At 39.0% G+C, this 26015-nt stretch overlaps 1 protein-coding gene and 1 long non-coding RNA gene across 12 annotated transcripts in view; one reads left to right on the forward strand and one right to left on the reverse strand.

Annotated features, from left to right (window-relative positions):
• The window catches only part of LOC121639498, an 80862-nt gene that overhangs the window by 43330 nt on the left and 11517 nt on the right, over positions 1–26015 (forward strand). For 10 of the 11 annotated variants that reach the window (XM_041984778.1, XM_041984788.1, XM_041984777.1 and 7 more), the window contains 35 exons: positions 193–321; positions 512–550; positions 725–853; positions 1624–1750; positions 2387–2557; positions 2640–2674; positions 2872–3036; positions 6715–6849; positions 7183–7221; positions 7303–7443; positions 8351–8439; positions 9061–9084; positions 9581–10521; positions 10842–11009; positions 11109–11143; positions 12155–12307; positions 12656–12784; positions 14350–14388; positions 14613–14738; positions 14828–14954; positions 15098–15268; positions 15360–15382; positions 15476–15640; positions 15721–15855; positions 17646–17684; positions 17770–17910; positions 18234–18313; positions 18519–18542; positions 20332–21383; positions 22396–22596; positions 22683–22726; positions 23217–23372; positions 24374–24502; positions 24658–24696; positions 25021–25146. In XM_041984778.1, the coding sequence (XP_041840712.1) occupies positions 193–321; positions 512–550; positions 725–853; positions 1624–1750; positions 2387–2557; positions 2640–2674; positions 2872–3036; positions 6715–6849; positions 7183–7221; positions 7303–7443; positions 8351–8439; positions 9061–9084; positions 9581–10521; positions 10842–11009; positions 11109–11143; positions 12155–12307; positions 12656–12784; positions 14350–14388; positions 14613–14738; positions 14828–14954; positions 15098–15268; positions 15360–15382; positions 15476–15640; positions 15721–15855; positions 17646–17684; positions 17770–17910; positions 18234–18313; positions 18519–18542; positions 20332–21383; positions 22396–22596; positions 22683–22726; positions 23217–23372; positions 24374–24502; positions 24658–24696; positions 25021–25146 (5466 nt within the window). The remainder of the gene's footprint in view (positions 1–192; positions 322–511; positions 551–724; positions 854–1623; positions 1751–2386; positions 2558–2639; positions 2675–2871; positions 3037–6714; positions 6850–7182; positions 7222–7302; positions 7444–8350; positions 8440–9060; positions 9085–9580; positions 10522–10841; positions 11010–11108; positions 11144–12154; positions 12308–12655; positions 12785–14349; positions 14389–14612; positions 14739–14827; positions 14955–15097; positions 15269–15359; positions 15383–15475; positions 15641–15720; positions 15856–17645; positions 17685–17769; positions 17911–18233; positions 18314–18518; positions 18543–20331; positions 21384–22395; positions 22597–22682; positions 22727–23216; positions 23373–24373; positions 24503–24657; positions 24697–25020; positions 25147–26015) is intronic. The other variant, XM_041984780.1, reaches the window with a different exon arrangement.
• Positions 5836–24221, reverse strand: LOC121639506. Its single transcript, XR_006010175.1, has 3 exons — positions 24211–24221; positions 13885–13887; positions 5836–6094 (listed from the first exon to the last, which is right to left on the reverse strand). It is a non-coding gene; the product is annotated as an uncharacterized LOC121639506 (long non-coding RNA).

The raw sequence follows: 26015 nt of genomic DNA on the forward strand, positions 1-26015 counted from the left end.
ATTAGTGTTCTAACCCCATACCTGCAACAGAAATACTTATTCATAAACAAAACCTCCAGCAGTCCAAAGAGGTCTGGGGCCATCATAAATTATTAATCACATCTAGTTTAGACTTGTTTGGACTTGCTGTCCATGCATCCCTATCATAAAGAAAATAATGATGCTAAAAGTGTGTTTTATGTGTATTCTCAGGCTTTCGCCCTCATGCCAAATGTGTGGACGGTGCAGCAGATTATCAGGGCATCGCTGCTCCATCAGGTCATCTTCAAACAACATGAACTCCATTTGGAAGTTGTGAAAAGTGACATTTTAATGACACCGGTAAGCATCTAAAAAATGACTGCACTTTATTCTTTTGTTTTTAAACTTAAAATGACACAAAATAGAATAAACACATAAACAAAAGGGCTGTTTAATCTGATTTGTTCTATTAAAGTTGACACTTGATATTTACAACTGTATTAAACACATATTGATCCTGTAGTCTGATCAAGCTAACTTCTCTTTTCAGTTTGGATTTTATAAATCTCTAATGGAGCTGACGCCTTTTGTAAGTTAACACACACTATTTCCTCATCATTAAATTAACCTTATTCTTAAGGAGACACCTTTATTTTCATCTGTTTTAACCAAATGTTTGTAACATCCTGATATAAGAAGACATAGAAAAGCTGCAGAACTGATGTGTCTGCTTGTGTTAAATGCTTACTTTCTGTTATCAAAGCAGAGCCTGAAAGATGATGGAACAAGTACGGTCTACATCCAGAACATCTCCTCGAGCGAGGCCAGAGATCTCAGACAAGCTTTGAGAAAAATCGGTTCTGTGAAAAACTTCCTGCCTTTGCTCAACAAGGTACAAACACACACACACATTGATGAGTGCACGTTTTTAAACACTTAAACGGCTCATATTAGATCTTGGTGAATGGAATATTCCAGTTAAAAATCTTTATTCATTACACAGTGGAATGTGTCGAAACCAAGATAACATAAGAATAATCAAAGAAAATTATTAACCCATGGCGGCCTGGATTCTGAATCATAAAATGGGCTATAAAAATGAAAGTGGAAAGATCAGATCACAGGCGGACTCAACTTCTGTGGGAGTTCCTCAAAACAATTGTGTGTGTGGCTGCCGTGTGCTTGTATTCACTCCCTACGTCTGGGCTCCTGATGAGACGGCAGATTTTCTTCTGAGGGATCTCCTCCATGATCTGGATTAGAGCATCAGTCAGCAAACTAGCCCACCTGTACTACCAGTGCAACTTTTGTAGGTTGCAGACACTGCCTCATGGTGAGGGCACTGGCAAAATGAAAACATGACAAAAAAAAAAAACAAACAGTAAAGATTGAGAGAGAAAAAAAAAAAAAAAGGAAAATTATTTTTGTCCACCACCTGCAGGACCGTTCCTTTATAGGGTTTTTCTTGCTAATTGCCTTCAACTTCCCCCTGTGGTATGTTCCATTTCTACAACAGCAGGTGAAATAGTTTCACAATCAGTTTTTCTTCCTAACTGAACAGATCTTATTCCAGAAGTGTGACTAACTTATTTATGTGATTATGTGTTCCCTTTTTGTTTTGAGCACTGTAGATATCCTCTTGGTTTTATATGTTTCTTCCAGGTTTTTGTTGAATTTGAGTCCATTCATGATGCAGATCGACTCGGAGTTTGGTACAGCCTCCTGAAAGTGGGACATCTCCACAAAGTTGACCGGATGAAAATACCGCGAAGTTTCAAGAAATCACAACGTAAGGAAATAAAATGATAAAATGGTGTGGTGCAGCCCATGGTGGTCCTTTCTGTGTGGAGTTTGCATGTCCCACCATCCATAGACATGCATTTTAGGTCAATTCATCACTTTAGATTCTACCTAAGAGTGAGTGTGAGTGGCTGACTCTCTTTGTGTTGGCCCTGTCAAGGACTGGTCAACGGTGTACCATACCTCTTGTCTAGTAGTAGAACATAACAAATTGCAACAACAAGATAATCCTTCTTGCAAGCTGTCATCGACTCGGCAGTCACTATCATGAACCCTACACTGGTAGCTGTGGGCAGGTTTAAGGGTTAGTGATAATTAACAGTAGAAACTCCCATTCATTTGCTGGTTCATGTTGGTTTCACTTCCTCTGGTTGGTTGAAATGGGCTTTTTGTGTTTTTTTTTTTCACCAAGTGTTTGCACTGATCCAGTTTCCATCCAACCATCTGCTGTTCTACCTGTTAAATAGGTTTTGATCCATTCACCCAGTGAGGGTGTTGTCCAGTTACAGTTGTCAGTTTTCAACTAGTATTTAAACAAAGCGTGTCTTTTTTCTTCAGAGACTGTAACACTATAATGTAATGAAGATAATATCATGTGTAACAAATCATGTTTTTGTTGGTGCAGCACCAAGACTGCCAATGAACGCGATGCCAGACAGCAAGGATATAATTCCCGGGGCAGTAATGTCCACCACAAAGTGTGGCATTCCCCAGGGCACCACTCCACCATTTTGGGTCACTATGACAACCATTCCCTATCTGTTCCCAACAGCATCTCCATGGTTTAACATCCCTGGTAAGAGAAACATACGGGACCTGCATTATACTATGAAACAAACCATGTTCACTGCAAGTGACTGTTTCTTTTTGACTCCTAGATTTTCTTACCATTCGTAAAACGGATTACATTAAGGTAAGTACTTGAGTTTTTCTATTTTTTATGCATTGCTTTTATGGATCAAAGGTTAGAAAGGTTCAATTATTTTGGATTAAACCATTATCAGCATTCAACAAGATTCCCAGAGGAAGTACAGTGTGCAGGTGTTTGTCTTCTTCTGTTTTGCTCTACAAAAAAAACAAGCATTTGTTTTTGAACCTTGTTTCTTGTAGCAAGTTCACCATCCAGGCTCTAAGTTCTCCACAATCATGCTGACGGGTTTGCCCGAAGGAAACTACACCCACAACGATATTGCCAAGCTGGTGTGGCCTTATTTCCCCAAGCAGACTCTAAATGCTTTGTACTACAACTTGCTGGTCCTCCCACTGCAGAGGAGGGTAAGGACTTGATGATTAAATATTAAATAACACAAGCATTCACATAGTTTGTTTTGCAATTGTTCCTCCCACTATGTTGTTTCAGTTGCAAAAATTATTTTGCAACTGAGCTTGTGGACTTGTGGACTTAATTTGAGAGTGGGCAAAGATGGTATAGCAGAAAGAGGAGGATGAAATGTGATGGTCTGGACTTACTCCTGGGTCTGTTGTCGCCTGTTTCACCTGTGTTTTTATGTGCCATAAACAACTGACCCGGTTACTTGATATTTAACAACAAACTTCGTTAAACAGGGTGGGGTTGTGCTCACGGCATTGTCCGTGTCTTTAAATGCCACGTGTTCCATACATTTTCGTACTTTTTCACTACCTTGATTAGCTGTTCATTAAAACTCTGTTTAACCTTGCATCAGTGGAAATATGCTTCTCTGCATTAACCATGCCCACCTCAAATATCTGACTCATCACAAAATACTTCTTGGAGCCCCACGAGAAGAACATTCTGCAAAGCCAATGCGTCAAGAATAAGCCACAAGAACTTCTAAACCACTATTGTGACTATTGTGTTTTGCTTTACGCCGCTGCGTCACACACCAGTATGTGGATATTAACACACTGGCCGTTTAAACTGCCGCACACATTGGAGTGGCTCTTCCTCAGCCTCCTCAGACCCCAGGTGCAACACACCCAGGACCGCCTGCAGTTTGCTTACCAGCCAGGTGTTGGTGTGGAGGATGCCATCCTCTACCTGCTTCATTGAGCCCACTCCCATCTGGATAAGGGAAATGGCACAGTGAGGATTCTTTTTTTGGACTTTTCCAGTGCCTTCAATACCATTCAGCCCTCTTTGCTCCGGGACAAACTGAGCAGGATAGGAGTGGCCCTCCACCTGATGAACTGGATCTCTGACTACCTCACTGGCAGACCACAGTACATCAGGTTGAAGGACACCACGTCTGACACGGTGGTCAGCAACACGGGAGCCCCCCAGGGCACAGTGCTGGTCCCTCTTCTTTTCACCTTGTACACCTCGGACTTTTGGTACAACTCAGAGCTGTGTGACATTCAGAAGTACACCGATAACATGGCTATCGTTGGGTGTATCAGGGATGACAGAGAGGAGGAGTATCGGAGACTGGTGGGGGACTTTGCTGCATGGGTGCCTTTATCCGCGACCAGTCGGGATAAAGGGAGCTGAAGTGGAGGCAATGGACTCTTATAAATACCTCGGGCTGTGGCTGGACAATAAACTGGACTGGACAACACACACCAGCCACCTGTATGGGAAGACACAAAGCAGGATGTACTTCCTAAGGAGGCTGCTGTCCTTCAACATCTGCAAACTTCTGCGGATGTTTTACTAGTCTGGGGTTGCCAGTGTCCTCTTTTACACTGTGGTGTAAAAGTGTGGTCGGCATGAAGCTGGACTCTCTGGTGACGGTGGCAGAGTTGAGGATTCTGGACAAACTACTGGATATTATGGACAATTCCAGCCACCCTCTGCACACGGTCATCAGTAACTCTTCAGTGAAAGACTTCTCCTTCCCAAGTGTAGGACCAACAGGCTTAAGAACTCTTTTGTCCATCATGCCATCACACTCTACAACTCCTCACTTGGGAGAGGAGGACAGAGAGGAGCACATAAAACATAGAGAACAGTTAAAAAAGGGGGGTTAGCCATTTACATCTACTCATGCAATTACAGGCACACACAGAGATGGACACTTTCCCTGGTGCAATAACCTTATCTTCATCCGTAGTGTAATAATTTCAACTCATATTCTATACAAGCCATATCTAGCTCTTTTACCTTATTTATCTTTATTTTTATCTTATTTATCTGTGTGTTGCTCTTTTTACTCATTTTGCTCTTTTCTATTACCTGCTTTTTCTATTGTGCTGCTGGAATTTTGAATTTCCCGAGGGAGTCGTCCCAAGGGATTAATAAAGTTAAGTTGAATTCGAAGTCTAAGTCTAAACATGGCTGATTCAGCAAAGAAACAAAAGTGACCATTATCAGAGAAAGTAAGGAAAAGAAAGAGAGAAAAAGACAGAACTAGAGAAGAGACAAGTCAACATCGGACTGAGAGAGAGCTCAGAGAAGAGACAGGATACAAAACGAATGCTAAATTAACCTTCTTTAGGGGTGCCATTGTGTGAAAGTAGGCCTGTCGCGATAAGCAATAAGTCAATTAATTGAACGATAAGAAAATAAGAGCACGATAAGTTTGCCGGCCGCGATAATTTTTATTAGTCCCCCCTTTACCATAAACTGTGTATGACAATAGGTTTCACTATGGCGTATTTCGACTCAACGCTCTGGTTTGTTGCGGAGTGATCTCTCTGGTGTCATACTTGACTGCAGCATGTTGCAGCACGAGCCGGTAAGCCGCATTTGTTTTGCAGGGCTGCCAACACGCAATGGCCGTGAGACTTGCGCATTTAAGTGGCTTCTCACGCTCTCGCGCTAAACCTCCGATTCTCATGCTGAAATATGTAAATAAGTCGAATGGAGAAATAATAGATGCAAGCACCTCCTCTTTTATCATTTCGCTGCTCCCCACATGTAAGCAGAACACACACATCTAGCTTACGACGTCAGTACAAAGCCCCCACTTCCTGGTCTACCGTAATAACCCCTGTAATCCGCAGGCACATTACGCAAATAGAGTCAGCCTATATACTAGTGTTGTGCGATGTGTCTAACTTTGTGTGTGCGATCCAGCAGCTCAGTGCGCGTGAGAGTGAGCGTGAGCGCAGAGGGAGGAGAAGAAGAGCTTATGAGGAACGAGAGTAGCAGAAGAAGAAAAGGTGTGAAGAGAAGAGACGGAGCGGTTAGGCAGAACAGTCAGGAAAAACAATAACGGTGCGTTATAATAAAGCCGTTTCTCAGCACAACCGCTGTTTCCTTTTTTTTATGGTGCTCCACGCCGTGAGCGGCGAGAGAAGAGAGTAATTGGGAGTTAACCCCGAAGCCAACTCCACTTCGGCCCTGGAGAGGACGGATCTCCCCCGTGTCCTCCGACTACTATCGGCGGATAAGAAGCGGGAATGGTTAACACTAGCGTATTTGACAAAATACACATTAAGAGCAATGCCGGCTAATCGAGAGGTTTGGGAGGATTCCCAGTGGGCTGCATTACTTTTGGGCCGGCGTCCCGGCTTATGTGAAAAAGGCGCTTTTATTTATTTAGTTTATTGATCTTTGAAAATGTGTACTTGCATTATTATTATTATATTAGTTGAGAATGGTCTCAAAATGACACATTAGCGCTTTGCGCAATATTATCGTTTATCGCGATAATTTCTGAGAAAATTTATCGTACAGCTAAATTTGTTATCGTGACAGGCCTATGTGAAAGTCTACCAATGTACAGTAGTGCAGCTTTAATGCATTATCTAACCAATACTGGACTTTCAAATTATATGTTGACACCTTAGTCTAACTTAAATTAACCTTCTTAGCTGAATGCCCCCTGCACGTTGCCACGATGCATCTCGAGAAGCAGTGGAAGACTCCCGCTGATGCATAATATATCCATGTCAGCAGACTAATCAGTGTTTTTGTCATAATTTCTGCCCTTGCATTACAGAATAATCAAGACATGTAAGTAACAATTAGTTTTAATGTAACTGTAATTGTATCCTAAAACTTTTCCTTCTTTCTGTTCTTACTTGCAGGCCTTCGTGTTTTTCTGCAGCCGGGATGCTTGCAGCAGTTTTGTCCAAAATCACATCAGAAATCCAGTTTCCATCAGAGGCTGCAAGCTCCAAATTCACTTCGTCTTACAGGACGTGCATGCTGGATCCAGGGAGGTATGCTGACGGGGGGGGGGGGGGCGGGACTATCAATATGCTACAGTCTTTACATCAATCAAGCTCCAAAGTTTCTTCAAGCTTAATAAACCCTATTATTCTGTTATCAAGCAGTATTAAAATGTCTTTCACATAATGGTGATGATATATGTGTATCAGTCAGAACTTTTTGGTCCTTTTTTGTCTTTAGCACAGTTTTTATCTTGTTTGTTATTATTATCCTGCCTGTCTAACCTGCAGTGGCAACACATTTCACATTTAATCATGATGCAAAAAACAACACCAAAAGCCTTTTTGTAGAATTTGCTGACAGTCTTTGTGTTGTTCTTACAGGAGATCATGTACAGATCTTTGATGAAATGGAGCAATGCTGTAAGTCATTTCAGCACTGAAATCTGCAGCTAAGTAAGTAAAAAGAAGTATTTTAACACTGACATTTTTTTTTTTTTTTAGCATGCACCAGAGCTGGAGCATCTGGAGGAGCGGCTGCTGTGCGTGGAGATCTCTGAAATAAGTGTGGACTTAATCAAGAGGGTTATGAAAGAGGTGGCATCCATTGCTTCTTTTGTCAACTTCATGCCACTCGCCAACCGGGTACGAGAACAGAAACACCTACACTATCCACATTTAGTTTTGTGCGGTGGAGATCCTCACAAACCTGGTCTGCAGATCTGAAAATGCATTATACTACTATTATACTATAATACTATACTAATTTAACATTTTGGGAATATTAAAACGTCAATTTACAAATACAGCAGTGGCTCCTAAGCTTTTTCTGCAGGGCCCCCTTTTCATCAACAACAATAATTTCAATCCCTCTTGTCACATGCGCTCCTATGCTTACAAAGAAACTTACCATGAAATAATAGTTTTTAGTTTATTGGCTGCTTCTTCATAAACTGTAGTTTAAACCATGTCAGTGGCAGGAGGAATCATCAGTTCCTCCACTACAGTGGGAGGCGTTTTAAACCAGTAAACTCTGTAATCTACTTCAGGTGAGTTGAGCTTTTGATGAGACGGATGCTGCTTTAGTAAAACAACTCTGCTGTTTGTGACAGTTGAGTAGTTTATTTTAAAGTAACCATCAGGCTTTTATTTGTCTTCAGGATAAGTCCCCAAATAGCGCTGTAAGTTGTTTGGCTTATACAGTCAGATGCTGATATTTTGAGACCTACAACACACTGTGTTCTCTCTTTATTAGCCACTGGCGACCATTGTTCGACCATTACCTGGTCAAGCCTGGGGCAAAATGGGCCTCATCATATTTTGTTGTCTTCTTGTTGGTAGTTGAAATCTAATTTGCTCATTGGTACTTTTACAAATTTCTCCATGTTTTGCTAGCAGTGAAAAAACTGCTCCCGTCATAAGTCATAAGATATTTTTTGTCTGATTTCTTGAAATAGGTCAGGGTTGTATTAATGTAATAAAAACAGTTTTTATTTTGTATTATTTGTTTGTAATTTTACCTTCTTTGTTTATTTTTATCTTTCTGCCTCAGATATGCATTGAGATGGTTGGTTCCAGAGGTGTAACGCAGGTGGTGGAGGAGGTTTCTGCCAGGACAGACTTATCTACACACAAAACCTGGTATGCTTTAAGAAATTAACAATGTGAATCTCTTTTTCTATTAAAATTGCATTACTCGATTAGAGCAAATAATTCACCAGTGTAAATGTGTTTGGAAGAGTTTCTGTTATACAAATAGAAATCTTTAAATGAAGGGTTGATTTAAAGGAAAGATGAGAGGAGCACAATGCTCTCCTCGGGGAGTATAAGGAAAAGTTGCAAAAGCTGGAAATTAGTCTTCCTAGTTGAGTTACCATGCATGCATTTGTAGTTTGGTTGGGTAATTACACTGCCTGTCTGTTACGTCCCCCTTTTCTCCACAGTGGAGCAACTGGCTGCTTTCTCCTCATCCTCGTATCTTTTACCCTCTAAGCTGCTGCTAGCAGAAACACGACAAAGTCTAGCTCTTTTTGTTTTGTTTGTTTCCTGCTGAAACTTGGATTCTATTTTTGAGGGCCACTTGACGTTAGCTTTCAATTCTTAATGGGTAAACTTGTGAGCTGGCCCTGATGCAGCACCTCGTCCATGAATAGATGGAGCCTCAGGGCTTAATAGGTTGTTTAAGATGGAAGAAACAAGCATAAGCAGGACATATAAATATGAGATTACTACTTATATGACCTTCTATTTTCTCCTACGCAGGAGCAAAGTTGGGCGCATTATAACGTGAGTATTTAACTTTGTTTTCTGGGTCATTTTAAGGGGGTCAAAATATGTCAGCACAATCGTGATAGTAATCAATATGATGACTTTGTTTTAGGGCAAGGATTAGTTGATGGCTCCACGAATGCAGCTCTATAATTGACAAATTACTGAAAATAAATAAAGATGAAGTTTTTCTGAGACAGTATATATATATATTCTGCTCTGTGTGGTTTATTTCAGAATAGATTATTGTAACCTGACTTTGATTGTATGGTAAAAACCAGAAATGAAAAGTTTTAAAAAGCCACACACATTTCACTATAAGCAATAAATATCATTATGTTAACATTTATTGGGCTTTTCAGAAAATGTTTTTTAGATCGAGATGATAAAAATGACTCTTTACATTATGCTGTTAATTGCGTTAAGCTGAGGAGCTCTGGGTGATATAACAATGCCCTTTTTATGTCACTGTATAGTAAACACTAGAAAACTCTGTTTTCTCTTTGGATTCCAGTCTGAAGAGCCTAAAAAAGCGTTTAGAAGACTCAGGTGAGACCACAATAAACCTTGAGGTGGAAACCACAGACATCAAGGCCAAGTCGCCGGCTGTGAAAAGCGAAGCACAGCTTCCCCCCTCTGAGACTTCTAATAAAGGGGTGCAGCCTGCCTCCACAAAACCAGCTGCTTCCACTGGGTCCACCATTGCTAAATCCGAAATCAAGTCTGAGGAAAGCTCCACCAAACCTCCACATGTTGTCTTGGCTTCCAAAGCAAAAGACTCGACTATAAGGGCATCTCAACCCACTAAGGAAAATTTGACTGAAGGAGGAGCCGGGACAGCGGTCATAGTGGAAAAAACTGCAGCAAAGTCCACAAATGTGCCGTCCAAATCTGTAACCTCAGGAAGTCAGCGAGAGGCTCCCGATACTTCAAATACAGACAAATTGGAAACAAAGGTTCAAGAGTCCACATTGGTCCCGAAAGACACAACTAGATTTGTAGAAACAAGAAGTGAAACCGCTCCTCACAAGATGCAACAAGCAGAACCTGCTGATGCTGCATCAGAAGTGGTCAAAGATGCCGGATCATTGGAGCAGAAAAAGACAGGAGTAGGAGAAACTAAAAGCTCTGCTGAGGAAACAAGACAGAATCTGACAAATGTAAAGGCCATACCTACTAAACCCAGTGAGAGTCGCACAGCAACCAGTACAGAGTCTCCACCTAAACCTACTGATTCACCTGAATCACAGCTGACTACCATCACACTTTTAGACACCTCAGCCAAAGCTTCACCACAGGTCCAAAAGAAGACCACAGGTCCAGGGTTGTCTTCTGCACAAGGACCAGAGACGGATGCTTTGCCAAAGCAAAATCAGGTTAAAGGAAGTTCAGCTACAGCTGCTTTGGAGCCTAAAAAGATGGTCGGAGAGATGCCAACAGAAACACCAGGAAAAGGTATGTTGGAGAAAAGGGTGAATGTAAAGCACCTGAGAATTTTCTATCATTTATTTTTTATAAAAGAAAAAAAATGAGTCCAACTTACCTGAAGTAAGAATCGTATTTGGTAGTTTAATCTGTTATGGATGTGGTATTTCTGCCAGCAGTTTGTTGGTTATAAAAACAAAACAATGAGCATTTACTGCGATAAAAATCTGTTCATTAGTTAAAAAAATTAAAAGCACCTTGATAGATCACATGAATCACTAAAATGTTGTTTTTTTCTGATTTCACTTAAATTTTTCATAATTCTTTTCATTGACTTTCCTCTTTTAAAGATCCTGTCACTTTTGGGAAAAACCAGATGGATTCAGCATCCAAAGCTGTCGCCATATTACCAGCAGCAGTAACCAAGCAACCGGCTTCAGCTGTGTCTCCATCAGCTGCCAATTCCTCCCTGACTGTTGGAGAGAGGATTGGAAGTCTTCTGCATAAACAGATCATCAGTAAGAAATCCAATAACTGTGTATATGTTGTTACCTTGTACCTTTGAACAAATTTCCTTCTTTTCTGTCTAACTCTTTGTTTTTGACACTTCTTTCCAGCTTGTTGTGGTTTGCAGAAGATCACGTCACCCAAAGTAAGTTTTTCAAACACTTATGTGAAGCAAAAGCAAATTAAAATTATATATAACTGCAGGTTACTACCTGCACCTAGCATTTTGGTCGTTTCTCAAAAAACAACAGCTTATAAAACAACTTTCTCCAACGTGTGTGTTGGTGTATTTCTCTGCAAAGCAAGGTGTTTGTTTAATTTCACTTGTTTATTTCTGTTTGACTATGCACAGCCAGTAGTTGTGGGCAGATGGATCCAAATATTGATGCCAACATTTGTATCAGTGAATACTAATGTATTAATAATGTCAAATTCAGATTTTTAAAATAGCACTAGTGATAACTTTGTTTCTGGACACTCAATAAAAATGATAAATGTAAGGCTTAAAAACCTAAAAAAAATCAAAAATAAGTGGGATAACTCCTTATTTTAACTCTTTCCACGGCTGTGACAAAGCACCTAAATGTCCCAAATCAGCTGCTCTCACAGAGATAAAGCCAAATTCGGATTTTTAATAAGGCACAAGTGCTAGCTTTGTTGTTGTGTTTAACATAATTAACACATTAATTCCACAGATTAATCTCTGCATTAACACGTTAACTTTAAAAGCCCTGTGAAGAAGTATCGGTATTGCTATTGACGATACTAGTTCTTTACTTGGTATTGAATCGCCTAACATGGCATAACACCAGCACTTAGGTCATGTTACTGCCCCACATACAGCACATACATAACTCTTCCCACATAACGGTTTTCTGCAGGGTGGTTATGTTTTTGTTTTATAATAAAACTGCTGTGAAACAACAGGTAAATGAGGTTTTATTGCTTTGCTGTGTGACAGACTGTCCCTGACCTCCTGAAAACTTACTGATAACGTCTGCTATCAGTAAGGTTAAAGCTTCACAAAAAAACGGCTTATAAAATAAACACAAACAGGATTGTTTCTATATATTTTTTTATGTCACGTTTGAAAATGGCCAGGTTTTCATTTCTGGTTTTCAAATCATTAATTTTCTTTTCTCGTTTTCTTAACCAGGCTTTTTCACCTCAGATAAGGCTATTGATGATTACCAACCTGCCGGAGTATCACGACAGCAGCTACACAGAGGCTGACCTTGCCAATCTGCTCCACCAGTTTGGTTTTCAATATAAGGACACAAACATCTTTGTTATTCCTCAGAGCTGCATGGTAAGCTCTTCAAAGATAGCAAAAAATGTCTGGCCCACATCTACAGTTCGGTTTGACCTGTATTTAGCCTTGACTCCTTGTGAGTGTGGTTGTTAAAACTCAGCCATGTGAACAACCACGAGTGGACCATGAGGAAATTGCTGTGATATATTTTCAGGCCGAATCTGGCCCACATGACACTTGCCGTTGCTGTAACTGAGCCATAAGTGCCAAACCTAGCCAAGATTCAGCCAAAATGTACCAGCTATCTGGGCTGGTTTTAAATATGAGGTTAATTTATTATTCCTAGAGGACAATCTTGTTTGTTATTGTTATAAATGTGTGTTTTTTTTCTGGTTGTCCTTTCAGGCTTTTGCACTCATGCCAAGTTATGAGAGTGTGCATTGGGCTGTCAAAGCTTCGAGAAAGAAAAAGATTGTGCTCAGTGGATCTGAACTTGGTCTGCACGTCGTGACCAGCAGAATTTTGATGTCACCAGTAAGCCTGTTTGAAATACTACGATTTATTATTGTTTAGAATATCCCAAAAAAAACACTGTTGTTCATAACCTTCATTGTTATGAATACCCAGGCTCTTTGCCATTTTAAGTAATTTAACTAGCAGCTCCAGTTGTTCTCTGATCATGAGTCTACAACATGTTACAGTACTTTTAACTTGTAGATTTTTTTCGTACACACCTGACGGTTAGCCAGGGTGGCTTTGAATCAGGTCATGGAGTAGAAGGGAATGCTCCTGCTTTGACTGGACCAAGCCTCTTCTGAGTGCTTTTGGATGGGGGAGGGGCCTGAGTCAGCACCGCGGCTCATTGAGAAGAATAAACGTTACAAGCTTTTACATCAGTCTCCAAAACTCTGCAATATCACCAGAAATGTTCACTAGATTTGTTGCTAGTCGCTTATATTTGAAATAGTTGCTAGAGAAGTCTGAAAACTCGCTAAATATAGCGCCAAAGTTGCTAAGTTGTTAGCCGAGCTCTGACATTTGCACCAGTTTAATTAATTTACTAAGAACTTCTGCACTGACAAACTTTCCATGTTGTTCAGAATTCAAACGACGATTAAATGCATTCATTTTTTGGTAATTAATTAATCGTAATTAACCCGTTACAGTCCCACCCCTAGGTTTTACGCATTCATCATGACTTTGTGTTTTGTATTTTAAACTTTAAATTTTTTTTTCAAAAAAGTGAGACAAACATCACAATTCTGCACCAGTTGAAGCGGAACGCAGCAAAATCTAATCATGACGGATAACGATGCAGCTACTCAATGGAAAGAAAATGAAGTTTTGGACTTAATTAGTATTTGGGCTGACAGTTCTGTCCAAGCCAAACTTGAAAGTTCGTACAGGTTCAGAGCTGTGTTCAAGTGTATTTCAAAACATGGCCAAGCAAGGACACGGACAAATGGCTGCAGTGCCTGTTTATACATACCTCTGTACAGAAGTAGCAGCCGCTGCTGCACAGACGGGCATTGTTAACATCTGTGCTCTCCTTTATGTCAGTATCTTTCATTCATCAAGTGGGCGTAATTTTGTTGTTTGGCTGTGAAAGTACTATTTACTTCCATAAACACTACGCACTGTGTGACGTTGCATTTTCCTCTGTGCATGTGTGTCACTTCAGGGCCACGTACCGTTCGAACTTCAGTGTGATTAAAGTCGCATTAAAATAATCATGTGAACGACCACGCAAAAAAAATCAGATTTCCGTTTAAAAAAGAAAAGATTTAAGCATTAAGATCTGCAGTTTAAATGCAGACCGAGATGTTTTACTTAGCAGATGGGATCTGGGCGTTGCACCATAGAGCAGTGGTTCTCATACCCGGGGTCTTGGCTCAGAAAGTTTGAGAACCACTGCCACAGAGAACATTTGGACTGCAGCAAGTGTAACAACCCCTACAGAGTCCATGGGATAAGGGGTGGACACACAACCTGTAACAAACTAATCTTAACAAGTTTTGCATTTTAAGTGGTGTGACCAAAAAAAGACACCAAATGTTAATCAGTAATTGGTGAATGTGACTTCTTTGTTTTTGTTTCAGTTTGGGTTTTATAAGTCTCTGATGGAGCTGATCAATTTTGTAAGTAACGTACACACTTAGACTTGTAATTACAGCATGGATTTAAAATATAATTTTGGTTTTTATAAAAGTTTGGACACTAAATCTACCCATTTGTATACATTTTTTTACTGCATATGTAAATCAGTAATGCATTTTTTGCTCCTTAGTCTCTACTTGCATTTATACTTAATGTAATAATTGAAGAAATACAGCATTTAATTCTTTTTCTGTTTTTGGAGCAGCAAGTAACTGATGATGGATCGAGTGTAATCTACATCAGCAACATCTCTCCAAGCCAGTCCAGGGATCTCAGGAAAGCTTTGACAAAAATTCAATCTGTAAAAAACTACCTGCCTCTGCTTAACAAGGTATAAAAACACACACACACACACCTACATGTACGCTTGGCAAAGTGAATTTAAATAACCTGTTAATCTTTCTCCTGTGTGTGTTTCAGGTGTTTGTCGAATTTGAGTCCATTCGTGATGCCGATCGGCTTGGAGTGTGGTGCAGCCTCTTGAAACATTGTCCTACTTATAAAATCTACAGGATGAAAATACCACGAAGCTCCACCGGAGCACTGCGTAAGTCTGTTCTCTGAATTTACACTTCAAGCTGATGTGGTCCCGAGGTTCAGTTATCATAAATGCAGCATGAATGCGATGGGAGATGTTTTATTCTTCAGTTATATTAAGACAAAACTGTCCGATTGGATTTGTTTCTGCAGCACCACGACTGGCAGCGAACGCTCTGCCCGACAGTGCAAATATTATTGCTGGAGTAGTTGCTCCGACGACGAAGTGCGGTGTTCCACAAGGCAGCTTTCCACCATTTTGTGTCACCATGAAAACTCCTCCCTTTGTGTTCCCCACTACATCTCCTTGGTTCATCATTCCAAGTAAGAAAAGCACTTTGACACTTAAATCTGGCCACCTCGTATTGACTATAAGAGACTACTGTTAAGAATTTTTTTTTTTTTTAATTTCTAGATTTTCTGACGGTCACAAATCAAGTAAGTAGAATTTTTTAAATATAAATAAATGACTAATAATAAAATAAATACATTGTGCAGATATCACTCTTAAATGTTGTCTTCTTTCTGTAGAATATTAGCGCTCACAGCCACAAGTTTTGCACAATCATGTTGACGGGTTTGCCAGAAGGACACTACACACACAATGACGTGGCTAAGCTGGTGTGGCCTTATCTCCTCAAACAGAACCTTCAGGCTCTGTACTACAACATCCTGGTCCTGCCACTGCAGAGGAGGGTAAGGACAAAGCACATAATAGTTTTACCACATTGTTAAGCCATCATATTTTTCATTTCTTTTCCCTCTTTTTTTTTCAGGCTTTTGTGCATTTTCATGACCATGGTTCACGCCTCTGTTTTACCAGAGATCACAGTAAAGTTCCAGTTTCTGTCAAAGGCTCTGTGTTGAACGCCCACCTTGTCTTAGAGCCAACTAAACCTGGATTCAGTGAGGTATGCAGGGGTTGGATATTCTTGGATAATTGTTATTAGAGCTGCATGATCATGTGTGAAAATGTGACGCATGCTGATCATGCAGTCTTACTAATAAAATGCAGAAATGTGTGTATTTAGTGTATTATTTATCAGAAAAATGTGATTTTTTTTCTTTGTGTTTGTAACTAGAGAGGATTCCCAATTAAGGCTTTTAACATTTGAGTAAATTATCAAAAATTTCATCAGACGATCGTAGTCTGTTTGCCTGGAAATCCCGCTTTGTTTGGGGAATGGTGGATGTGCAAAAAAATTTCTGATTTGGATCACAAAAGTGAACTGTGATCCACCTACAAATGCAGGTGTTGGTCTGCTTCAAATGAATAAAATACAGGACGCTGGCTACAAAGCAATAGAGTTCAATGCAGAGCATTGTGGGTAAACACAAAACGCTCATGCGGGAGAAAAAAAAATGGCTCTAGCCAGGAGCTGACCTCGTGGTCTGATGTGGGAAAATCGGTAAAAGTTCTCGCTAGGATCTGATGCAGCTCCATGTTTGGCCTGATGTGGTGAAACAGAAGTTGTCCTGCATTAACGAGCAGAAGAGCGAGTTTTCGTCTCTGTTGTGTGTCTTGGTTTCCAGTCTGCAATGGTGTGGAGGGGAATACATTATTTAAAAGGTCTGATTTGTTTGAGTAGTGCAGCATTAATGCAAACTTGGTCCAGAAGAATTTTATGATCCCCAAATAATCAGAGCCCCCAATCATACATAGTCCTGCAGACTATCATGGTTTTAATGCAACCTAACCCTTTTCATGATTAAAATATCGGAAACTTGACTGATTTTGCTGTATTTAGTTTATTTGTCCTGCATTGCCTGATTCTAGTGGTGGGACTGGCTTAAAAAAATCTAATTAATTAGAGACTTTGTCATTAATCTCGATTAATTGCATAAAAAATATTTGCACCAAAGCAACATTTAATTGAAATGTATTTTAGTGGACAACTGAATCAAATAATAGACACAGCCATTAATATTGTAAACTCAAGCTTTGGTAATGTCTGGGAAAATCGATTGAATTGCATTTCAATTCAAAACAGTAGAAAAAGAATTAGAAAATATCCCTGTCCAAAACTCTGCAATATCACCAGAAATGTTCTCTAGATTTGTCTCTAGTCGCTAATATTTGAAATAGTTGCTAGAGAAGTCTGAAAACTCGCTAAATATGGCGCCAAAGTTGCTAAGTTGTTAGCCGAGCTCTGACGTTTGCACCAGTTTAATTAGTTTACTAAGAACTTCTGCACTGACAAACTTTCCATGTTGTTCAGAATTCAAATGACAATTAAATGTATTCATTTTTTGGTAACTAATTAATCGTAATTAACCCGTTACAGTCCCACCCCTAGGTTTTACGCATTCATCATGACTTTGTGTTTTGTATTTTGAACTTTAAATTTTTCATGCTGACCTTTATTTCACTGAAAAGCCAATACAAGGGGACAAACCAACCCAAATTAACTCAACACCCATTGTCCAAATTTCTTTATATTGTTTTAATTATTTTGTTTGTTTGTTTTTATTATGTCTATTTATTCTGTTTCTTGCACACTGGATTGGCTGAGAACCTTAATTTCGTTGCACATTGTTGTATAATGACAAAGTATATTTTATTTTATTCTTATGAATGTTAAAGCTAAACCACTTGCACCTACATAAAAACTGAATCAGTTAATGCAAACATTGATGTCTCACCTCAATGTAAATGTGATGTTTTGAGATTTTAACTGTCCTTGTTTTGTTGTTTTTGCAGGAGATCATGTACAGAACACTAATGAAATTGAGCAATGCCGTAAGTTTCATCATTTACTATTGAGCAGCTACTTCAGGTTTCCTCTTTCTATTAACGCTGACTTTATGTTGTTTTTCTTTTTCAGCATGTTCCAGAGCTCGAGTCACTCGAAGATCGACTGCTATGTGTGGAGATGTCCGAGATATCCGTCCAACTCATCATCATGGTGATGAACACCGTGCTAATCATTGCCGATTTTGTCAGCTTCCTGCCCCTCGCTAACAGGGTATGACGATACAAACACCTGCATTATTAATTCCTCTTAAGATTCAGTTTGGTGTATTGCAAGGATCAAGCAACTGAAGACCTCAATCAGTGATTTCACATCAAGTTTAAGAACCTGTTTTATCCCCTAGAGCAGTGGTTAAGCTAATGTTCACATTAGCCTTTTAATCTCTGCAGTGTGAACTGTACACAACCCCTAAAAGACCTGCATATAAATGAAATATTTCTATTCATGATTGATTTGTTCTTTATTTATTACTATCCTAATTTCTATCTACTCCTGTGCTTTTGTCTTCTATGTTCATGAATGTCTTTCTGTGTCAGATTTGCATTGAGATGGCTGAAGTAACTGATGTGACGAAGGTGGTGGAGAACATCTCTTGTGTAACCACTCCTGAGGAATGGTATTAATCAATGTTTATTTCTATAGCACCTTACAGCAGCACTCAGTATGTGTCATTCTAAGTCAGAGCAAAGCATTAAAATAAATGATCTATTACTTTCTTTAGTGTTTCCAAAAGTCGTAATGAATGTAAGCATTTTTTTAAAAAGTAGTTTTAATGCATTTTTCTTACCTACCTTGTTTTTTATGTTTATTTTTTTACACAGGAGTAAAGTTGGACGTGTTGAGTCGTGAGTATTTTTTTTTTTTAATATTTTATTTCTGATTTAAAGATTTAAAACAACATACAAAATAACTTCAAACCTCTTCCCATTCACACCCATTAACAGCGTGAAAGGCAATTACATAAAACAATTATCATTATAATTGTGCTAATGATGGTAATAATAATGATACCAGTGAAATAAAATGAGCGATATTGACAATGAAAAATAAATAATTGTATTCGTAACCTAGATTAATTTAAACAATCTTCTATAAGTTGGCAAGTTGTCCATATAGATCTAATAGGGTTGCCAGATCTCTACAAATCAATTATAATCCTTTTAAAATTGTATTTGTGATCTTTTCAAGCGCTAGAGGAAGTTGGGAGTCAGATTTCCATGTACGTGTTTTGCACGTCCCGGTTACTGCACAAGGCCGATGCAAGGAACTTCTTTTGGGCTTTTTTAACTTGTACATCAATCATTGTGAAGTCTCCTAACAAAAAGATTTGAGGATCTAGTGGGAGATAAAGTCGTAAGTGTTGTGTTATTGTATGAGAGAGGTTCAGCCAGGAAGTAGTAGGTTTTGTACGTGATCAGGTACAGTGCAGGAATGAACCCTTTTCTATACAACATCTAAAACACAAGGTGGAAATTCCTGGTTTATACTTATGCAACTTCTTTGGCATGATATAGGTCTGATGGAGACAATTCTGGAAATACCAGGATTATCAGACTTCTTTGACATAACTTAGATGAGAGTTCTTCCCTAATTTTCACACCTAATTCGAACTCCCATGTAAACTCTGTTTTGGTGCACAAACCATTAAAATAACTTCCATTCTGAAAGAAAAAAGAAACAGACTCTCCGAAACACTGAAAACACAGACGTTTGTAAGAAAGACCTTAACAGTAAATAACAGAAAAACTGTCTACTGGGATATCTTTCTGGTGACAAACTACCAAGGCCTTATTGTCCATTGACATAGGTATGATTTGTTTTAGAGAATAAAACATGTTTTTTTTTGTTGTTTTTTTTAATAGAGACATTTTAAAATGTAGCAAAGAAAACTGACATTTTTCAACGTGATAAGTGCCAAATATCCACTGAGTACTCCTCTCTTCACCTTCAGACTGATCTCATTTCCAGAGAAACAAACAAACATGGTTTCTTTCTTTGAGCAACAGACGTTTTTGCTGCCAGGGAAAGAAAATATTAGACAATCAGGCAATGCAGTGATCGTCATGCTCAGGTCATCCTGACACAGGGTCAGCTGTCTAATCAAATAACACATTCCTCTGATTGTAGGAATACATGAGCACTGCTTTCACTTGCCACTTCTGTAGGGGAAGGATGTTTTTTTTTTTGTTTTGTTTTGTTTTATTCCATCTATTCTCATCTGTAAACCAGAAAAAAAGTTTTGTCTTTACTCTGACGTTCAGGGATGATATATTTCTGTGATGCCAGTCTCAGACGTCAGATCCAACGCTGACATATTTGGCCTGATGGACAAAAGACTTATATATGTGCCAAAAGTATTTAGAAGAATCCCACTTAGGTTTGGATATGTCATGTTAAAAATAAACTATATTGCTTATTGGTATCTGTTAAAAAAATTAACTATTAAAACATTAACTATTAAAGTCAAAACTACCCACTGTGGCTCTGAAGTTTTGTTTCAGTAATCAGTAATTTTCTAACACAGTTATGCTATTAGATAAAAAAGACAATGTTTACATTTGCTTCACCAGATTAGCAATTGTTCAGCCATGTTTAATAGCAACAAACAAAAAGTTCTCCTTTTTTTATTTTCAGTTTGAAGAGCTTCAAGCAGCGTCTAAAAGACTTGGGGGAGGTTACAGTAAACTTTGAGGGAGACACCACCAGAATCACAGCCAAGACCCCGACTGTGAAAGGTGAAGCACAGCTTCCTCCCCCTGTTACCTCTGATAAAGGGACCCAACCTGCTCTCCAAACCAGTACACCTGCTTCTGCAAAACCAGCTGCCTCAGCTGGGTCCAGTCTCTCTAAAACCATCACAACAGAACCAAAAGGCACCACCCCAAGTGACATAATGAAAGAGACCAGTGAGAAAGTGGGAACTGAGACCACCACAGCCTCCACTGCTGCTGTGGAGGCAAGCGATGATCAAGAGAAAATAGGACTGAAAGAAAAAGTGGCTGAACATCCTGGCGTTGGCTTGGCCTCCAAAGTGGAAACGGCTTTGGCCTCTCAGACTTCTCAACCTGGCGGGGATAATCCAACCACGGCGAGAGCCGAGATGAAGGAAAAGATGGAAGAAACCGAAGCAAAGCCAGTTAACGTGCCGTCCACGTCTGCAAGTTTAGAAAACCAGCCCAATGTGGCTGAAGCTTCCAGCAGCAAAGACGCAGCCAGGGTTGAGACAAAAACAACTCCTCAAATTAAGCAACAGGTAGAACTTGTCAAGGCTGATGTTGAGACAAAAGAGGTGAAAGATGCTGAACCAAAGCTAATGATAAAAGCAGACGAGGCAAAAGTTAAGAAAGCTGCAGGTTCTGCTGACGACAAAGGACAAAAACTGGCAGAGACGAAGACCTTGCAAACTAAACCCAGTGAGAGTGATCCTCAAACCAGTACCAAGACCACAGCTGGTACGTCTCCCTCTTCATCTGCTGCTCCACCTCAGTCACCACAGACCCTCAAAACTCAGAAACCCTTGGTTAAAGCTTCATCACAAGCTCAACAGAGTCCAGTGCCAAATGCAAAACCTGCTGCTCAGGAGCCGAAAACCAGGACAAACGCTTCAGAGAAGCAACCGCAGGCTGCAGGAAGCTCAGCCGAAGCTGCTCCGCCTTCAAAGCCAAAGACAAAACTGGAGCAAAAAGGTAAATTTCAGGCCACTTAATGGATGATAATAATCTGTGCTTCTTACTGATGTTTTTTAATAGTTTCTGAACATCAGTGAAGCTCTGGATGAGTTCAAACATAATGTATTTCACATATATTTCAAGTACTGGTGTGCGAATAAAAGTCCAGTAACATTTGGTTTTTAAACACTTTATTTAGCAATTTTTAAACTCCAGTATTCCTTTTAACGCAAATATTTCTTGTAACTTTCTATTTAAACATTAGTGTAATAAAATTAAATGTAAATTTTGAAGGATGAAGATTTTATGATTCATTTTCTAAACAGCAACAAGTCAGTGTTGTGTGAAGCTGCTTTCCTTTAGAACACAGGGAATGATCTGAGACTAGATATCCAGTCATCAGGTGTTTCCCTGCTGGAAAAGAGAGAGAATCTTTACACTTTCCATAGTAACTTCATGAAACAAGTTCAGTACATCAGGGATGAGTTTTCAGCCAGCTCTTTTGTCCCCATGTGGACGGAGCGAAGCTTCAGCAGAAATGTAGAGGGAACAGACTTCAACACAACACCGGTTCATGTGAGCTTCCTGAAATGCTCTTAAAGACTGAGACACATGATGACCAACATCGCACACTGGTGCTCCTCTCCTGTGTGGTGTGTTTGTATTCAGAACCAGAGAGCAAAATACTTTGAAAAAAACTACATTAACATGTCATAAAATACTTGTTGGCGTTAATTAATTTATTACTAAAAGCTATAATAACACATTAACTTGCCCAGCCCTGCTTTTATCACTACTATTTCCAGGTCAGTTAATTACTAATTAAGTAATTGTGACAGACTTACTCAAATGACGCAGTGTGGTACAATCACAATTTGTCATCCTCATAATTTAGTTTTTTTTTTTATAAAATCCAACATTTTAGCTTTTTTGAGAGTGAAGAAAAACAAGCCTTTTTTTATATAACAGAAATGTTAAGCAATCTTTAAAAATACAACAAACCATATTAATTTCATGTCATCTTTTGAAGATGCTCCAGAGCCCCAAAATACTCAAGGAACAGCTGTTGGGAAAGATCCACCTGTGATGACTGAAGCTACTACATCCTGCAAAAATGAGTCCACCAAGCAAGCTGCCGAGAGCAAAGAGCATCCATGTGCACCCACGTTCTCAGCTGGTTACGACTCCCTGACTCCTGGGGAGAAGATAGGAAAATACAATATAGAATTCAGTAAGATCTCTGCATGTAGATCAGAAATGTCAGCATGTGGAACTTTTCTTGACAAGCTTTGACTTTTTTTTTTCTACTCCTAATAGAGCTTCTTTCTAAGAGTATTCGTTGTCCTGAGAAGTCGTCAAAGGTAAGTTTTCTCAGTGTTAATAGTGTCAACATGTGCACCTTTGACGTGTTCCTCTGTCTAAAGATGCGGTCTCTAAAAGCAAACTCTGTTTAAAGAATGACTGATTTAGAGTTTAAGTCCAGGAAAAAGGTAAGAAAATTGATGATCCTACATTCAGAAGTACATACTGGACTCACCCTTCTTTTCTTGAACAGATCATTATATATATATATATATATATATATATATATATATATATATCTTATAATATGCTTCTCCTGTTACACTTTTCTTCTCAGTAATACAGGGACGCATTTTGTTATTGAAGTGGATTTTTTTTATTTCTACTCATTTATTCATACATCTAATTTAGGCTGAAAATGCTGAGTCATGACATCTGCACTTAACACTTAACAAAATAAAACTTCATCATTTAATTAATTTGAAATGCTGTAGTCATAAGTGAAATGTCTGAGCCTCATTCACTCCTGTTCTTCTCTGTTATTTGCAGATCTGTCCTTGGGGACCAAAGCGCTTGATGATATCCAACCTGCCAGAGTACCACGATGGCTGCTACACAGAGGCTGACTTTGTCAACGTCCTGAAACATCATAAGGTTTTGTTTGATGAGGATGATGAAGTCATTATCATTCCTCAGTTACGTGTGGTAGGTATCTGCTCAGCTGCTTGGCTCGCTTGTTCTTTTTTTTGGAAACTTTGCTGTTCACGCTTGGTATGGCGTTATTATTGTGCCTCAGGTATTCTGACTGGAGACAAATATGTTGTCATAGTTACACTGTGAAACAGCCAATGGGAATAATTTTGTTGATGAATGAAACTGAGATTTGCAGGAGACCTCCAACGTCTATCACAAGTTGCAGATAGCCCATCATATGTCTTAGCCCATTTATTATTTGAACAAAAATATGTACTCCTCAAAAAGTGATGTTGCAAAGAAATACTTGTCTGCTCTCAGAATGCCTCTCTGCTTGTTTAGGAATTAGTCGCAATGATAACTCCATAGCTCAGTGGACTGAGACAGGGGTGGACCTTGGCCCTGACCCCTCTAGCCATCCCATATGGCCACTGATTAAATCCTTCAGAGGGTTGTTAATATATTATAGGAACTGGAGTTGGGTCAAGAAACTCTTGTTTTATTAATCAGTTCTTCAATCACTTTGTTTTTTATCTCTGACTTTAACTAGACAAAAAGTATATTCAAAACACACATTTATACCAAACAGTACAGTTGACTTCATGAATACATAAAAAGTTTAAAATGTCCATACCTACTCAGACTTTTATCAGTATTTCAGAATGCCTGCAATCTTATTTTATCAGTCAAAGGTGACAAAAATAAATTCTTCTATATGTAATCATGTCTGTATGTGCAAATGAGAATGACCAAATATCCATTTTCTCATCAGCTATGTGCCACACAAGAATAATTATAATTATATATTATGTAATTTTTCTATGGTTAGGGTTAGACAAACTATCTCAACCTGTTTACCTCTATAAATGTATATATTTTCTTTCTCTACTGTTCACACCGTAAATTTGAGCATATTTTCAGTTTTTAGATACCTCTGCTTGTTTATGTGACATGTAAAGTGCAGCTAATGCAGATTAATGTTGCCATAAAGCTGGTTTTGTGTTTTCTTTCAGGCTTTTATCCTCTCATATCATATAAAGAGGGTGCAAAAAATGTTCAACACACTGAGAAAGAAGAGTGTTATATTCAAAAGGTCAACACTTTCTGTGGGCATTGTAGCTGATAAAACCCCCATGACACTGGTAAGAAACTGAATGTCATACTGGTGGCTTATCAGTGGAAAGTTCTGGGAATCATAAGTCAGACTCTTATTCTTATACAAACAATACAACTCAACATTATGAAGCTGCATTGTAACATTTCTATTGTGTTTAACACTATAATGTATTTCTTTCAGTTTCATATTTATGGACATCTGATGAAACAAATCGGTTTTGTAAGTGACATTTAAACTCGCATACACTTATTTTCTTATGTCTCCTTAAAATACAAAACATTCACATCCCTGTTTGCCAGATTATGTTTGGACTTGCTGTTAATATGTAAATCTGCTTGAAAAATTGCAAATCCCAGATAAATGTTCACACTAGTTGTACGTGAAGCTTTATTTTTCTTTATTTCTAAACATTTTTGGGGGCATCAAGTTAGGCCAGTACATCATAATATTGCCATATACTCATATTTATGTCAAAATATTCTGAAAACCTAGTGTGTTTGTGGCTCGGTTTAATTGAATCTCCTTCTGGTGTTGTTGAGTCAGGAGTCTGAAAATGATGGGAAAAATACAGTTTACATCAAGAACATCACGCCAAGTGAGATCAGTAATCTCAGGAAAACTCTGAGAGAGATTGGAGATGTGAGAAACATCCTGCCGCTCCTCAACAAGGTACAAATGCACACTCCCATAGATAATGGAAACATGAAAGCTGTTTCATTTCTAAAGGTTTACACATCAGGACATCATCATCAAAAGTTATTTGGTCCTCACAGGTCTTAAAGCAGCGTTACTGAACTTGGCATATTTTTGCACTTCACTAGGTAATTCAACATCTATCTTGCATCCTGTCTATTCTCTGAGCTCTTTCCAGCCAGTAAAAGTCAGTCTGATGTTGACTCTTGTCTTATCTCTTGCGTCTCTCTTTCTTTTCCTTGCATCCTCTGATAATATTTTGGCTGCCTCAGTCATGGTGCACATTCAAAATGGCCGCTGTGTTGATATCCATTTGCTCCCACGTGACGTGGTGCCATATAGCAAAACACAGCTGCCATCTGATGCTGCAAGCTAGAAGTTGTGAAGTGCAGTTTCTCAGCCTCAGAGTGACGACTCCAGGAATGTACATAGTGAATATCATTTACCATCGCGATAAGTCAGAAACACAGGGCTTTAAGGTTTGGAAGTTATTTAGTTGCTTTGAAATCATGTAATTATAATTTCATATTCAGATACGATACTTGACGTGTTGAACCATGCCACTATTTAACAACAATTAAGCCAAAATGCAGAAATGCTTTGTGAAAATTATGTGGTGCCATACAGCTTCCATATATATTATGAGGGAAAGTATATGACTATGCATGATGATGATTTGGGCTTGAATTGCACCACATGACCAGAGCACCTATCTGAGTTAAGTCAACACTTTGCTCATGCAGCTGGACAATGATCCTGAACACAGCAGCAAATCTACGACAGAGTCCAGACTGTGTGAGCTTAAAAAAGCTGTGCATAAACAAATGCTGCCATCATCAATGAAC

Source organism: Melanotaenia boesemani, chromosome 5 (assembly GCF_017639745.1).
Source record: "Melanotaenia boesemani isolate fMelBoe1 chromosome 5, fMelBoe1.pri, whole genome shotgun sequence".
Lineage (NCBI taxonomy): Eukaryota > Metazoa > Chordata > Actinopteri > Atheriniformes > Melanotaeniidae > Melanotaenia > Melanotaenia boesemani.